The sequence below is a fragment of the Trichomycterus rosablanca genome, chromosome 19, assembly GCF_030014385.1.
Source record: "Trichomycterus rosablanca isolate fTriRos1 chromosome 19, fTriRos1.hap1, whole genome shotgun sequence".
In the NCBI taxonomy this organism is placed as follows: domain Eukaryota; kingdom Metazoa; phylum Chordata; class Actinopteri; order Siluriformes; family Trichomycteridae; genus Trichomycterus; species Trichomycterus rosablanca.
The window spans coordinates 9,115,237-9,132,587 of NC_086006.1; the positions used below are offsets into that span (position 1 = coordinate 9,115,237).

General features: G+C 38.7%; 2 protein-coding genes across 2 annotated transcripts; one reads left to right on the forward strand and one right to left on the reverse strand.

The window, feature by feature from the left end:
• Nucleotides 1-1,805: 1,805 nt before the first annotated feature.
• Nucleotides 1,806-5,997, forward strand: si:dkey-32e6.3 (uncharacterized). The gene is made up of 5 exons (XM_063015786.1): nt 1,806-2,193; nt 3,492-3,886; nt 3,975-4,135; nt 5,081-5,213; nt 5,299-5,997. The coding sequence occupies exons 1-5, from the start codon at nt 1,944-1,946 to the stop codon at nt 5,473-5,475; spliced, it is 1,116 nt and encodes a 371-aa protein (XP_062871856.1). The 5' UTR covers nt 1,806-1,943; the 3' UTR covers nt 5,476-5,997.
• A 1,111-nt stretch (nt 5,998-7,108) lies between these two features.
• Nucleotides 7,109-10,513, reverse strand: LOC134333730 (dual specificity tyrosine-phosphorylation-regulated kinase 4-like). Its single transcript, XM_063015864.1, has 10 exons — nt 10,461-10,513; nt 10,204-10,335; nt 9,975-10,107; nt 9,728-9,809; nt 9,442-9,614; nt 9,285-9,339; nt 9,068-9,197; nt 7,988-8,140; nt 7,570-7,821; nt 7,109-7,384 (listed from the first exon to the last, which is right to left on the reverse strand). The coding sequence occupies exons 2-8, from the start codon at nt 10,317-10,319 to the stop codon at nt 8,032-8,034; spliced, it is 798 nt and encodes a 265-aa protein (XP_062871934.1). The 5' UTR covers nt 10,320-10,335; nt 10,461-10,513; the 3' UTR covers nt 7,109-7,384; nt 7,570-7,821; nt 7,988-8,031.
• Between the last annotated feature and the right edge of the window lie 6,838 nt (nt 10,514-17,351).

Consider the following 17,351-nt stretch of genomic DNA (forward strand, 5'->3'; position numbering starts at 1 on the left):
AATTGGAGTACACAATGAACGCAAGTTATATTGCTTTTCAGCTACAACACTGTTCCCCTCATTGACTTTGGGGCACTTAGTGAAATTTCAGGTCACATGCAGAAATATTGGCAATTGGCTTCCAGGTGGCGCAGCGGGATATTCCGCTTGTACACCAGCCCCGAGTTTCTGAATTCCTCAGTTCGAAACAAAAAACCTGTTTAAAGAGGTGCTGTAGTTAACTATTACTGAAATAAGTATATCTGTTGCAACACATAGGCCAGAGGAGAAGAACAAGTCACCAAAAGTTTACGGACACCTTGATATTTTATACATTCAGACCACTATTCCAAGTGCTTTTTCACTGGGTCAAGTCAAAGGTTCACTGCCTGGCCAAAAAAAGGTCACCACCTGGATTTAACTAAGCAAATAGGTAAGAGCCTCCCATTGGATAATTACTGCATGGGTGATTGTTTCAGCTGGCAACAAGTTATTTAACCCTAACTTATGCAGTGAGTAGCTTCTCATTTGTTAAACAATCATGTCGAAAGACATCCTGTGGTGGTGGAAGAGATGTTAATCTGTTTCAGAAGGGTCAAATTATTGGCATGCATCAAGCAGAGAAAACATCTAAGGAGAAGCTGAAACTACTAAAATTGGGTTAAAAACTGCCCAGCGCATTATTAAAAAGTGGAAGGACAGTGGGGAAACATCATCTTCGAGGAAGGAATGTGGTCGGCGATCACTTAAACGTTTGGTGAAATCAAATGGTAGAAAAACTATGGTAGAACTCAGGGATATGTTTAATAGTGAAGGTAAGAGCATTTCCACACACACAATGTGAAGGAACTCGAGGGATTGGGACTAAACAGCTGTGTAGCCTTAAGAAAACCGCTCGTCAGTGAGGCTAACCGGCAGAATCGGCTTCAATTTGCTAGGGAGCATAAAGATTGGACTCTGGAGCAATGGAAGAAGGTCATGGGGTCTGAAGAGTCCAGATTTACCCTGTTCCAGAGTGATGTGCACATCAGGGTAAGAAGAGAGGCAACTGAAGTGATGCACCCATCCTGCCTGGTACATTTTTAGCATATATCAGACGCTTTTATCCAAAGCAACTTAGTTATGGCTGAACAGGATTTTGAGCAATTTGAGGGTTCAGGGCCTTGCTTAGGGGCCCAACAGTGGCAGCTTTGTAGTGGTGGGGCTTGAACCGGCAACCTTCTGATTGCTAGTCCAGTACCTTAACCACTGAACTACATAATACAATATATGTTATTTGGAATACTGCCAATAGAGGCACTGTTATAGCTTTGCGTTAGAGGGCGCCCACCACAATAAAGCCTACTGGTTATACCTTACTGTGTTCAAAAACACAACCTACTCACTATGTAGTGCACTAGTTAGGGAGCCTTTCTCATTGTATACGTGTAGTATTTAACGTCTGGTGTGTTTGTGATATCTAGTAATCCATTGTTGTGGGTCTGGCGTCCAAAAGATGTAATCTATTGTGATCGAGAGGTATATTATACAGCACTTCAGTCTGTAGGGGATAGGGAACATGAAGCGATTTGGGACAGTTTATCTGACAGGAATAGGAGTGTTTAGCAGTCAGTCACACGGTCGCTTCGAAAGCCGGTGAAGTTATGATAGTTAAGATAGTCGTTGTGGGTTGAATGTTACAAAATAAACATAAGCGTCAAGTTTAGACGTAAAATAAAGCGTTTAAAGAAAAAAATAGCACGAAATGTTATTTGGTGAGCGACTAGAACTTGTCGACATTAATACTCGGACTATTAGCTTCAGTCTGTCAGAGGGTTTAAGGCTCAGTACTGTCAGGTAGCTTAGTGTTGGTTTTATGTGTACATGCTGCCTGTGTTTACATTGCTTTCTAAAATGAAGCATAGCATTTAGCTTAGCTTGTAATTTCTTAAGTAAAAGGAATCCACTGATACTTGTGTTACACCATGTCTGGTTCTGATATTCTGAATTCTTCTACAACACCTCAGACCTGTGATACTGATTGCCAGACTAATGGATGTAAAACAGCCGAGTCTCTCCCAATTCCGAGGTTACTGTCAGTTAAAAAAAGGAAACTAGTTCTTCACATTGATCTAAACAACACCATCCTGGTATCTGATGCTGTTACAAAACATGGGACGGTTGCTGCCCTTGAGTATTTTTTGTCCACTGTAACCTGGGGACGGTTGACCAAAGGTAAGAATCAAGAATGTCTTTACTTAGCACTCACTGATCATTTTATCAGCTCCACTTACCATATAGAAGCACTTTGTGGTTCTACAATTACTGACTGTAGTCCATATGTTTCTCTGCATGCTTTGTTAGCCCCCTTTCATGCTGTTTTTCAATAGTCAGGACCCCCATGTAGTGGATGATTCTCAGCACTGCACTGACACTGACATGGTGGTGGTGTGTTAGTGTGTGTTGTGCTCAATGCTGATGGAGTTTTTAAACACCTCACTGTCCCTGCTGGACTAAGAATAGTTCCCCATCCAAAGATATATCCAGCCAACAGTGGGCCCCATGGGCAGCGTCCTGTGACCACTGATGAAGGTCAACTCAAACAGCAGCAATAGATGAGCAATCATCTCTGACTTTACATCTACAAGGTGGACCAATTAGATAGGAGTGTCTAATAGAGTGGACAGTGAGTCAACACGGTATTTAAAAACTCCAGCAGCGCTGCTGTGTCTGATCCACTCGTACCAGCACCACGTCAGTGTCACTGCAGTGCTGAGAATGATCCACCACTTGCCGCTCAGGTGGCGCAGCGGTAAAAACACACGCTGCAATCGGAGCTGGATCCGAGTACGTCGTATCGAATCCAGCTCTGCCTTACCGGCCGGGGCTGAGCTACAATTGGCCTGTTGTTTAGATGGGCGGGACTGAGGTCGGAAGTGGGTCTCTCTCTGTCAGAATGGTGCGGTTACGACCTCTGCTGGCTGATTAGAGGCGATACACGGAGATGAGGAAGGAGTGCTCTTAGGGTGTGTCTCTCCGCACGCAACGCTAGGTGGCGCAACACTCGTCAATGTGCGGGTGGCAAGATGCATACGGCTTGCTGCTCACGTGTCGGAGGGGATGTGGGTTAGCTTCGATCTCCTCGGTCAGGACAGGAATCGGCAGTGGCAGAGAGGATGCGTGATGCAAATTGGGCAATTGGACGCACTAAAGGGGGAGAAAAGGGGGAGAAAATGCATTTAAAAAAAAAAAAGAGAGAGAATGATCCACCACTTAAATAATACCTTCTCTGTGGTGGTCCTGTGAGGGTCCTGACCATTGAGGAACAGTGAAAGCAGGCTAAAAAAAGCATGCAGAGAAACAGATGGGCTACAGTCAGTAATTGTAGAAGTATAAAGTGCTTCTATATGGTGAGTGGAGCTGATAAAATGGACAGTGAGTGTAGAAACAAGGAGGTGGTTTGTGATTGTACATTGCATTTGCTCTAATAGTCATTATGAGTAATTCACCAATGTCTCTTTTATCCTACACAGGAAAATGGGAGTGGATAAGTGAGTCTCCATCTCTTCTTTCACCTTGCGAAGGTGCTGTAAGTTATTACTCCCAGTTCGGTAGGGTAACAGGCTTTACCACAACTGGTCCAGGCCAGCGTTTCCGAAATGTACTTGATGAAAATCTGAAACTGCTGCTCTGGCCCTCTGACCTGCCTGCAGACAAGGAGCTTTCAGTAAAAGGAGAAGACGGCAGACTGTACCACTGGATCCTGCCCTCTTTTTTCCACCTGCTGCAGGATCTCACCTCACAAGGGATCGAGTTTTCTGTCCTGTTCCGCACGTTTGGTACAGACCTGCCCCGCCTGCTAAATGTTGTTCACCGAGTTCTCACGCAGTGCTCCCATCCATTGTTCCCTGCCCTTCCTGATCTGAAGGTAGACAATAATAATATTAATAATAATAACGTAATACCTTTATGCTTTTAGAAGTCATATAATAATAAGTCATGCATTTTACTTGTAGCTGAGTGTGAACACAATGCCTGGCCAGATCAGGTGCAACACTAAAGGAGCAACAGTGACTCGTGGGGAGGAGCGTGTGTCCACTGTGGATGGGGAACGCAGTGTGTACCAGTACTTTAGCTCTTCACATGGACTTGGGGGCTTTCAGGATCACTTCAACTGGTAAAGTATTTATTAAATTTAGCAGCTTTATGGTTAATCAAGCCTCTCCAATTGGGCTGTTAGCTGGCCATTAAACAAAGAAGCAAGTAGTAAACAGTAGTAGTAGTAGTAGTAGATACACATACACATACATCTGGTTGTTTATCACACTGGTGCAGATCTGCTGGAGATATACAGCTCTGTGCATCCCCTTGTTGGGCTTTGAGGTGGATGGGATGACTTGTCTCCAAAAATTAAATATAATAAAGATCTTGGCCAGCACCAAGTGGGGTGCATAATCCTCCCTCCTTTTTTATGTGTATAGGACTATTGTAAGGTCGAAACTAGACTATGGATGCACCATCTATGGGTCAAGTCATCAGGTTTGTTTCCCTGTATGTGGAAGCCCTTGAACCACCATTGGTGCACAATGCCATCAGGCTCAAAGCTAAACCCACAAAACCAAGTTCACACCTCAACAAATCTCTGTTATACCCCTACCTGTATAACACTAAACCAGACCACATACAATCCTTTGAAATATGAATTCAACAACTCCTTAAAGAACCACACCTAAACCTCATAAACTTCATTGCAAAAACACTCCCCAGTCTTATCCCACCTTGGAACCTCATGAAACCTAACATAATTTTAGACATGGCCTGCAGTAAGAACTCGACCACTCACCGTCACACAATATCAGAGCAGTATTCCCATCTCATTAGTTTGTCCTGCCTACAGTCCAGTCCAGTCCTGTCTTCCAATGACGATGCTTTATGAAGCGCTAAAAATGACTACAGTGGCCCATAAATGTTTATAAAGTGTTGCTAAAATGTAATATAGCATAACACATTGATTAAGATGCTCCACTCCCAGCTTTTTTTGAAACATCAGATTTGAAATACACATATTCATAGAATATAACATTAAAGATAGAACTAATATGGGCCTCTTACTTTATAACAGGTGGGCACGAAACACATACTCCATCATGGGAGGAAAGCCACTGTGGATTGATCCTTTTGACTCCACGGTCCAACACATCTTTATAGATGACAACATCCGTCAAAATGACGATGACACCATCGTGCATCCAAAGGTGTGTAAAAAAGCCTGCACGACTACGCTTTCACGCTCGTTCTTACTAAGCATTTGTTTTTAATGCATTGTTTCTTTTACTTCAGGTATTCTTGGAATCTGAGGGATCGGTGACCCGCACAGCCTCCACCTCAGAACTTTATGACTTGTGTTTGATCCAAAATGACCTACTGGGTGCCATTTCAAACCCCTCATACTTTACCCAGCGCATTCACATCTGCATGGAGAACTATGAGAGGAACCTTATGGGGCAGCCTGACTAGAGTTTACATTCATAGATTGGGAAAAGGTGGAATAGGCTTAGAAAGACCAACTATATTGTTTTTTACCTGAATATGCAGTCAGTGTAAATGTCAGACATCAGAACTTGATTTATTTATTTATTTATTCAATGTATTTTACTTAAAAATTGCCCAAGCTTTGTATCTTTAACCATTTTGAACCAACACCTTCCTTATCTGCTTGTACCCCCTCCCATTCCTCCCTAGCAAGACCCCCATTACTTAATTTTACCCATTAATACCCATTATTTTGTTTATTACCCATTACCCAGTTTTTGTGCTGCTGATTTTGACATTAACCATAATATTCTCAGGTTTTAAAAGGATCAATCTATGGAGTAAATTATGTGTTTAGAATCACCATACTTGAATTTTGGACTGTTACTTTGAAAGTAGATGAATAATATTTGGCTCAGCACATTGTACAATAGACTTGTAACTCATTAAGATTTACTGTATAAAATATCTTTTAGATATTTACATCTACTGTGTGGCACAAGAATAAATGCATAATATTTAAAACTACAAAATATATTGTGTTACTGGTTTGAAAAAGTAGCTTCAAAATGTTTTAGGAATGAAAAATAGTGACATGACAGACTGTCATGTCTCCTCCGTTACATGTGCAGTACAGACTGCATCTTATCCCCTGCACAATGCAAGTTCATGTGGGAATCAGTATTGCATATGGAGAGTCACGCAGGCACCATCAACATCAGTTGGGCATAATTGCAGCAGTTATGACGAAACCCTGTTCATCCATTGTCCCGCCCCATACAGACACAGCCAGTCTCATTAAAGGTGGAATTAAATCTGATTTATCCTGGTCTACCTTACATAAGGTATAGTGGTCGTATGTACGTGACAATGCTTTTATCAGACTGTTTGGTTGGTCTAAGTGTTATTGAATTACATTCTAGTCCATGCTTGTTAATATGCAGTTATTGATCAGTGTCATATTTTTTACTGTCCATAGGATGTGATGTGAGTATCTGGGGGTCAGCTATAAACAGACAAAGCACCACTCCATGACCATGTATGCAGCCAGCTGGTGTCATTTTCTCTCCAAATCATCACCAAGGTTTTACAGTAATGGTTAGACTAACCCTTCTATCACTTATTAGTAATTCATATAAAAGTGGGTTATATTACCAAGGTGGGCTTAGCTGTTGTTGGTAGGGCTAATATGCCGGCTTAAATTGAACATTATGAACTGGGAGGGCATTATGTAGAGGCAAACGCATGCATGATGCTTCACATACCCTCTCTGTAACACACACTCACTCATTGAGGAATTAAATTAGTTGCAGCCTGGGCAATTTGCAGCTGCATACTTTTGACAGTGTCTGCTGACAGCGTGAAGAGCCAAGAAGGAATGCTGGGTAGGGTGGCTGTACTGTTCATTATTTTACAAACCTTATTTCACGAAAAGCAGTCATGAGACACACATTTACCAGCAAACTTTGGAATAATGCCACTCATGTAGGCTGGCAAATTGTGCAGAGTAATGTTTGGGCTGCCGTAGGCACCTATATGGCAGCTGTATTGTATAAAATCATTGTGCATAGACACTTTAATTATGTTTTGCAAAACATCATTCTCACCTCAATATAAGTAATATAAAAAGTTTTTATTATTTAAACAGGTATTTCACACTACATTTTGACAGTCAGAGCAAGCAGCAGTTTGTTGATTCTGTGATGTGTTTGATGATCCTTTCTGCAGGTGATTAATCCTGCAGCATTTGTTGATGGTTCTTCTTCTTTACTGATGGTCAAACAGGCTGGAAAACCTCAGCTCAGAACAAACATTCTGGACTTGTCGGTACCACTAATCCACGTCTCTTTTTGGTTGCTTTGTCCACGTCCTGGCTGGTCTTTTCAGGTCTTACCTAAGGTGGCAGCATGTAAAAACAAATGATGGCATTATATTAAATTGTTGATCATTAATGTTATTAGAATGAGGGTAATGGGGCAGAGATGTTTAAACCAACCAATGTATATTATACAGCAAAATCCCCCCCTCCCACCCAAAATATAGTAATGTAAAAATTATAAATAAACATTTTGCACTCACAGACTTTGTTTCAGGAATGTTTTAGAATGCCCCCGTCCAATAATCCCAGTATATTGGGTCCCCCCAGTGTTCAATTCATAGCTACATCTTTGATTAAAAGTGTAGTGTGAACCAATCTCTGGTTTGATTTCGTCTTATCCACTGGATTCATCCTCTCATTATGTGGACGAGTCTGTATCCTGGATTGACTCGTGATAATCCTTTTAAATCCAACAGGGCTCCAAAGCACTATTTGATGTGGGATGCATCCATCTATAGGGAGTAACAGGTGAAAAAAAACCATAAACCATTAACTTTTAAGGTTCACATCTGAGTTTGGCAATAAGATGATTGTTTGCAGTACTGAAAGTCCAGTATTGCGCACTAGCCTTAAATCTATTTAGTTGAATAAAATTGTATTATGAACAAATGAACACACCCATCCTGTCGTTAACTTGGTGCGTAAAACGTCAAGTCCAGTGGTCATGTGTGATGCCATTTCATTTGCTGCTTTGTTTTTGCCTTTGGCCCCTCCTTAGTCCACTTGTGCTTCAAAGCCTCCTGTGCAGTAAGGCGCTTACTTGGGTCCCAGCTATAGAGAGCAACACGGGCAAACCAAAGCTAACTTGCACTACATTCTACACAGGCTTTCGTTATTAATGCTATGTAGATACCTCAGTAAAGTTGTCTGTTATAGATCTGGATGACATTGAAAATACATACAAAATCAAATGTCATGATATACTGTATGATGCTGTGATGTCACATTTTAAAAAATTTTCCGCGTCCAACTGCCCGAATGCGTCATGCTTCCTCTCCACCAATGCCTATCCCTGCTCTGATTGAGGAGAACGAAGCTAACCCACGCCCCCTCTGACACGTGGGCAGCATGCCGTATGCATCTTATCACCTACACTTTGACGAGTGCAGTGCAGCTCAGCGTTGTGTACGGAGAGACACACCCTGAGAGCACTCTTTTCTCATCTCTGTGCAGGCGCCATCAATCAGCCAGCAAAGGTCGTAATTGGTAATTGGCATTAGTTATGAGAGAGAGACCCTATCCGGCTTAATCCCACCCATATCTGAACAACAGGCCAATCGTTGTTCATGTGGCTGCTTAGCCTAGCCGGCAGGCAGAGCTGGGATTCGATACAATGTTTTTACCACTGCGCCACCTGAGCGGCCATGCTGTGATGTAATTAAGTAAGTCAAATTAATGTTGCGAGGAATAGTCACATTTGACAAATTATATAGTTAAAAATGCTCTATAATGCCAAATGTTATAAAACAAATCGTTTCATTAATTCTCCAAACCATTCTTATGAAAATGACTGCGTGGCATATGGTGCTATTGAGCCAGAGGAAAAAGACAGTTCATAAAAATCAAAAAGTGGCATAAACTAATAGGTGCATCATTGGCAGTGCAAAAGCAGGCTGGGAAAAAGTTTCAGTTATTTGGTGAGGTTGACAATTGATTAGAAGATTAACTGCCTGACTAAATTGTTTGCCGATCACTTACACTAAGCAGCGCTTGATAAAGTCCAGGAACAACTTGTCATCAGTGTTCAAAACACTGGGCAGATTTTTGGAACCGATTCCTCTTATTTGTCCATCGTGTTCTAGTATCCTAATACGTCGTCCTTTAGAGTCTGCATCAAAATACGAGACATATTTAGAGAATGTTTTCATATTAGATGGTAAATTGCAAATTCATGTCATTGACATGAAGTGCTTACCGAAGAACAATTCTTTCCTTGAAGAGATGTATTCAGATGGAGGCTTTCCAAGCACCTAATGTATAAAAAAATAATAATATATATTGTATAACACTTGCAGGCTTACATTGATAGAAATACTGGATATCTGACCATGTGGTAAAATGATGTTTTATACCTCCATCATGCGGGACATAATATCCACCTCTCTCTCTCCGTTAAAAGGATGCTCGCCAGTGTAAAGCTTAACCAAGGTGCAGCCCAGACTCCACATGTCAATTGCGGTGGTGTAACGTTTGCGCACCATGACCTCTGGAGCGCGGTAGATGCGAGTTCCTACCCGTGGGAACTCTGAGGAAGGGAAGAAGGGGATAAAGTAGAAGAGATACAAGGTGGGTAGACTGATAAACAAGATTACTGTATTTCTATTGACATAAATGCACAACACATTTAGTTTTGCTCACCTTGCAAACGTTCGAAACAGCTAAATCCAAAATCAATGACTTTGATGCCATCTGGCTTTTGCAGTGACATCGCGATGTTCTCCTTAACAAGCAAGAAAGGGATAAGCGAGTCCCTCATATGATGCTAGCAGATTAACTTTACTCCCAAATTGTACTTGTATGATTAAATTTTTTTATGTGATTATTTACAGCCATATATAGTATTTTGAGTTATCATATTTTAGGTGTAACTGATACATCTACTCACAGGTTTCAGATCGGCATGGACGATCTTCTCTTTCTCGAGCAGACTCAGGCACTTGAGCACTTCACAAGCAATTTTCCATACCTGATCTATACTCAAGCGCTCATGCTCATTCACGACCTCCCTTAGGGTTTGCCTAAGTGGACAAGAGAGTGCCACATTTACCCTCATGTGGCTTTTCAGACATAAGGTTTTCACTTCTAGATTCATAAACACAATCATGGTCACTCACCCCAGAAGTTCAAAGACGATGCAGAGCTGGTTACGGAAGGAAAAATATTCCTTCATGTGGACAATGTTATGAGAGTCGTCTCTGTCTTTCTCCCACAAGAATTCCAGAATATCCATCTCTGTCTGGATAACACTACATGAAACATCAGTATGACACATGTTTACCCTGTACTGTAGCAATAACATAATCTGAACCTAATTATCATTTAGCACATGCATGTTCTTTTAACAAAGCATGATATTGTTGTATGTTATTACTTTTTTGGATGAACAACTTTAATAGCCACCAGCTCATTGGTCTTATGATCCAGGCACTTCCAAACCAGCCCGTACGTTCCCTCTCCAAGCATTTTCAGCACCTCATAGCGGTAAGTGATATTCTTACCCTGTGTGTACAAACCAACCATCAGTAACTGTCTCATAAAGTCTTTATTAATCTAATGACAGAACTGGTTATTACAATATTCACCAGGCAGAGCAGTAGATTTAATGTTACCTTGGTTGGGGTGCCAGTTGTCTGGTTTCTAGTCTGGGATTTGTCATCATTTTTACTTATGTGGCCCAAGTACCAGATCTCAGGGTAATTGAGGATCTCATCATGTTCAAACTTGGTCATGTTCTTTCCATATTTCTTCAGCACATCTGAAATACCCACATTGGTTAATAGTTTTTCTAACCTATGGACTGGTGGTGAAACTTAATTTATACTATGGTGCTTTTTGTACCTTTGGGAGTCATGGGGAATGTATCTTTCACCAACTGGTGCCGGGTGTGAACAAGCAGTGGAAGTCTCCTAAATTTTGTCCTCAAATCTCGAGTCACTGGTTTCTGATCCTCTACCTGGATTGAACCGGTTAACTGATGTTAATCAAAGTACATTCTGTTTAGGTCGATATTTAAGGAGTAAACATAGGTCGAGGTACAGTATATTAGAGGAAAGCTTACCTGCTGCTGGAGGGGCTTATATGCAGGCTTGCTTTGTGCTACGTTGAGTGGAGGGAGAGCACCATACCTTCCACCCTGCGTAGGTAAAGAAACATATTAGGATCACACAATGTCAATATCTCACTAAAACAAATTAGCTGTCATTGCTATCTATATGTGGAAAAACCAAACATGTACAAGCCCTAAAACACATTTTAATCATAATCCATACTTGGCTGAACCTAATTATATAGTAATACAGATCTGGTGGGAGATTACATGGATCATTATTTGTAAATCTCAGTTATGAGAGAGTTATGTTCAGTATTGACTGAACTATAGGTAGCCTATTCAAATTTTAAAATGTAACCACACAAATGTTGCCAGTTTTTTCCTGATCACCACCCTTGAGTTAAGAAACGACACAAACTGATAAAACAGATGAGATTTCATGGGTACAATATACTGGATCTTCAGCAAGAATGCAAAGTGCTATGGTACCAACAGTGTTATGTGTAACAATGCTAAACATAACCAAATGATTCTTATAAGACCAAAATACATACATGGCTGAACTTCTGCTGGATTCCAGCTTGGCTTGGCTGCTCTTTTTTGACAAGGCTGGGCAAAACACTGGGCATCTGGGGTTTTTTTGGATCCAGAGAAGACAAAAGGTCTGGGCATTTCATAAACCTCTATACAATGGGAAAGGACAGTAGAGTGTTACTGAATTACATTCTAGTTACCTGCTTTACCAGAAAATACACTGACTATATGACAAAGTTGTTTAAATATGTATTAAATACTATCAGTGTAAAATATATTACTTAAAGTAAGTTATAAAGCTCTAAATTTATCAGAAAATTTTAATGGGGTATACCACAGATAAGGGCCAATCTGCAGGCTTGGTTTGTGCTGTGCTGGGTGGATGGGGAGCACCAAACTTTTCATCCTGTGGAGGCAAAGAACCGTTCAAGTCTGGTGTAATATATATACAGTATATATATATATATATATATATATATATATATATATATATTACTAATAACTATATACTAATAACTGTATTTAGTTGTTTATACTTGTATTAAATACTCTCAATGTAAAAATAAATTCTGTACTGGTGTACTTTAAATCTCAAAATTTCTAAAAAAATATATAAGGGGGTGTATCACAGATAAAGGCTTACCTGCTGTTGGCGAGGGCAATGTGCAGGCTTGGTTTGTGCTGTACTCGGTGGAGGGAGAGCACCAAACTTTTTATCCTGTGGTGGCAAAGACGTTTGAGTCTGACATAATGTCACATTATAACAAATTAGCTACCTGACACAGATACCTGTGTGAGATCCACTGATTCTAACACTAAGTTTTACTATATGCACTGAATACTGTATTTAGTTTATACTTATATTAATTGAACTTAGTGTGAAAAAACATTCTGTACTGTTGTACTTTACATCTCTAAATCTATTATAAAATTATAAGGGGGTGTACTACAGACGAAAGTTTACCTGCTGCTGACGGGGCCAATGTGCAGGCTTGGTTTGTGCTGTGCTGAGTGGACGGGGAGCACCAAACTTTTCATCCTGTGGAGGCAAAGAACCGTTCGAGTCTGACACAATGTAACACTATAACAAATTAGCTACCTGACATGGATACCTGTGGGAGGTCCACTGACCCTAACACTATAAACATGTCTTGAAACAATGTGCAACATAAAACAACAGCTGTGGTTCTAATAAGGACAAAATAAATATAATAGAAAATACAATGCTTTACTAGAAATTTATAATAATGGGTTGGACCAAAGATGAAGGCTTACCTGCTGTTGACGGGGCCAATGTGCAGGCTTGGTTTGTGCTGTGCTGGGTGGACGAGGAGCACCAAACTTTTCATCCTGTGGAGGCAAAGAACCGTTTGGGTCCGACACAATCTACAAGCTCTAAAACACATACATACTGAAACTAAATTACGGTTAAAGGACATTTTTTAATGCCATGAACATAACAAAACAACTTCTTACAATTGTACTGCAACGATAGAATGCAAAATGCATCAGTAGCAGACAATGAGGCGACTGCTACAATACTTTTGTAATCTGTAGCTACCTGACAAGAAATAAATTCTATACTGCTGTACTTTAAATCTCTAAATTTATCAGAAAGTTATAATGGGGTGTACCACAGACGAAAGCCAATGTGCAGGCTTGCTTTGTGCAGTGCTGAGTGAAGGGAGAGCACCAAACGTTCCACCCTGTGGAGGTAAAGAACCATCTATGTCAGTGTAACACTAAAATAGGAATAGAAAAAACACAACATATACAAGCCCTAAATCACATAAATACACTAAAATAAGGTTCAACAAATTCTTAATAATATACGTAAAAACTATACACAGAAAGGACCCAGGCAGCTGTCTGTAAATCAAGTGTTTACATAAGTGACAGGGCGGCACGGTGGCTAAGTGGGTAGCACTGTCGCCTCACAGCAAGAAGGTCCTGGGTTCGATCCCCAGGTGGGGCGGTCCGGGTCCTTTCTGTGTGGAGTTTGCATGTTCTCCCCGTGTCCGCGTGGGTTTCCTCCGGGTGCTCCGGTTTCCTCCCACAATCCAGAGGCAAGTGAGGTGAATTGGAATTGTCCAAGACTGTGTTCGATATAACCTTGTGAACTGATGAACCTTGTGTAACGAGTATCTACCGTTCCTGTCATGAATGTAACCAAAAGTGTGAAACATGATGTTAAAATCCTAATAAACAAACATAAGTGACAGAGTGAAAGTGCTTAAAAATCAGGGAAACACGTCCTGCTCATTTTAGGCTGTGCGAGTGACTCCTGACTCACTCCATTAAAACGTTTGGAATCGACTACGCTTGTAGGTGGTGGCATATGAGGAGTCGATTCCGAGAGTCGATTCCATTAGAGTAGGCACAGACTTTGACTTCGAAATTTGGGGTGGGATCAGTAAGTCGATTCTTTGTCTCCATGCCAGTACGACTTCATAGCCCAGTTATGTTTTTTTTTTATTTATTATTATTTCAGTATTGTTATACATTAATAAACGTTTATCTACACTTGCTTAATGGTTATTTCCATTTAATAAGTACTAATTATTGCACATTTTTACACATCTATGGTTGTAAATACATGTTTAAATGCACATGTTCAGTCTTAACACACAGTTTGCCTATTAAATGTATAAATCACTGTAAATAATGTTTCAAGAAGAGGTGTCTAATAACCCTAATTCAGACTAAATCTCTAATTCGTCAATACAAAGTATTACAATTATCAAAATAAAAAAAACACGCTAGAAAATTACATTAATAAAAGGTAGTAACAGGTGTTTACTTACATTTTTAGGCATTTTAGAGTACATTTCTCTAACGAGAATACGATTTCACAGCGTTTCTCTAAACTAACGAGCTCCAAATGAAGCTCCAAATTCCATTAAGTCTACTTGTGACGTCATAATAGCTGCACTAGAGCCATGAGCCCCGTCAGTCTCATGTACTGTAGTAACCAAGCACCTGTATTACCATTATATTCAGTATACAAAAGCATCTTTGGCAGGTTAAACCTGGGTTTTACTACAGATGTGCAGCACTAAAGTCAAAGCACCCAAGTACTGCATCAAGTACATTTTTGTTCATTAATGATAGAAACACTGAATATTGTATTTGTAATACAACAAAGATAATTAAATAATGATGAGAAAAGTCCCACACTTGATTTTTAACAAGTTTACTAACATATTTCCATAGAAGGCAAGGTTTTATTATTTTATAATCTGATATCCTATTTAAATTGAGTATTAAAAAATTTAATAATGCACACAGGAATGTCCTGAATGATCACTATCCAACACAATCATATTGCTCTTAGGGCTACTTTTGTCGATGGTTTTACTGAATATTTGCGTTTTAATAAAATAAAAAAAATAAAAAAATGTGCACACAGAAATGTACTTTAAATGATCCATGCTAGTAATGCATATGGTCACTAGATGGCGCCCTAATTCAACACAATCATATTGATAAATAATTTTCAATAATAAATAATTTTCCTACTCCTGATAATAATAATAATAATACATTTTATTTGTTGGCTCCTTTCATGACACTCAAGGTTACACTTGATAAAATACAATTTGTTTTGGAGCAATTGGAGGAATATTTTAAAAGCTATTGAAGTTATTGATATGCTGAATACTTCAAATGCTATTGAAGTTATGGATAAAAAAATCTGTTTTTTTATTATGTAAAACGGGGTAAAAGTGTCAGTTTAGGAGTTGTAGTGTGTAATGTGAGTTACACTTGATAAAATACAGCTTGATTTGGAGCAATTGGATGCATATTTTAAAAGCTATTGAAGTTATTGATATGCTGAATACTTCAAATGCTATTGAAGTTATGGATAAAAAAATCTGTTTTTTATCATGTAAAACAGGGTAAAAGTGTCAGTTTAGGAGTTGTAGTGTGTAATGTGAGTTACACTTGATAAAATACAGCTTGATTTGGAGCAATTGGATGCATATTTTAAAAGCTATTGAAGTTATTGATATGCTGAATACTTTAAATGCTATTGAAGTTATGGATAAAATATCTGTTTTTTTATCATGTAAAACAGGGTAAAAGTGTCAGTTTAGGAGTTGTAGTGTGTAATGTGAGTTACACTTGATAAAATACAGCTTGTTTTGGAGCAATGTGATGCATATTTTAAAAGCTATTGAAGTTATTGATATGCTGAATACTTTAAATGCTATTGAAGTTATGGATAAAATATCTGTTTTTTTATCATGTAAAACAGGATAAAAGTGTCAGTTTAGGAGTTGTCTGTAGTCTGTAATGTCTATTTTAAAAGCTATTGAAGTTATTGAAATGCTGAATACTTCAAATGCTATTGAAGTTATGGATAAAAAAATCTGTTTTTTATCATGTAAAACAGGGTAAAAGTGTCAGTTTAGGAGTTGTAGTGTGTAATGTGAGTTACACTTGATAAAATACAGCTTGATTTGGAGCAATTGGATGCATATTTTAAAAGCTATTGAAGTTATTGATATGCTGAATACTTTAAATGCTATTGAAGTTATGGATAAAAAATCTGTTTTTTTATCATGTAAAACAGGGTAAAAGTGTCAGTTTAAAAGTTGTGTGTAATGTGGGTTACACTTGATAAAATACAGCTTGTTTTGGAGCAATTGGATGCATATTTAAAAGCTATTAAAGTTATTGATATGCTGAATACTTTAAATGCTATTGAAGTCATGAATAAAAAATCTGTTTTTTTATCATGTAAAACAGGGTAAAAGTGTCAGTTTAAAAGTTGTGTGTAATGTGGGTTACACTTGATAAAATACAGCTTGTTTTGGAGCAATTGGATGCATATTTAAAAGCTATTAAAGTTATTGATATGCTGAATACTTTAAATGCTATTGAAGTCATGAATAAAAAATCTGTTTTTTATCATGTAAAACAGGGTAAAAGTGTCAGTTTAGGAGTTGTAGTGTGTAATGTGAGTTACACTTGATAAAATACAGCTTGATTTGGAGCAATTGGATGCATATTTTAAAAGCTATTGAAGTTATTGATATGCTGAATACTTTAAATGCTATTGAAGTTATGGATAAAATATCTGTTTTTTTATCATGTAAAACAGGGTAAAAGTGTCAGTTTAGGAGTTGTAGTGTGTAATGTGAGTTACACTTGATAAAATACAGCTTGTTTTGGAGCAATGTGATGCATATTTTAAAAGCTATTGAAGTTATTGATATGCTGAATACTTTAAATGCTATTGAAGTTATGGATAAAATATCTGTTTTTTTATCATGTAAAACAGGATAAAAGTGTCAGTTTAGGAGTTGTCTGTAGTCTGTAATGTCTATTTTAAAAGCTATTGAAGTTATTGAAATGCTGAATACTTCAAATGCTATTGAAGTTATGGATAAAAAAATCTGTTTTTTATCATGTAAAACAGGGTAAAAGTGTCAGTTTAGGAGTTGTAGTGTGTAATGTGAGTTACACTTGATAAAATACAGCTTGATTTGGAGCAATTGGATGCATATTTTAAAAGCTATTGAAGTTATTGATATGCTGAATACTTCAAATGCTATTGAAGTTATGGATAAAAAAATCTGTTTTTTATCATGTAAAACAGGGTAAAAGTGTCAGTTTAGGAGTTGTAGTGTGTAATGTGAGTTACACTTGATAAAATACAGCTTGATTTGGAGC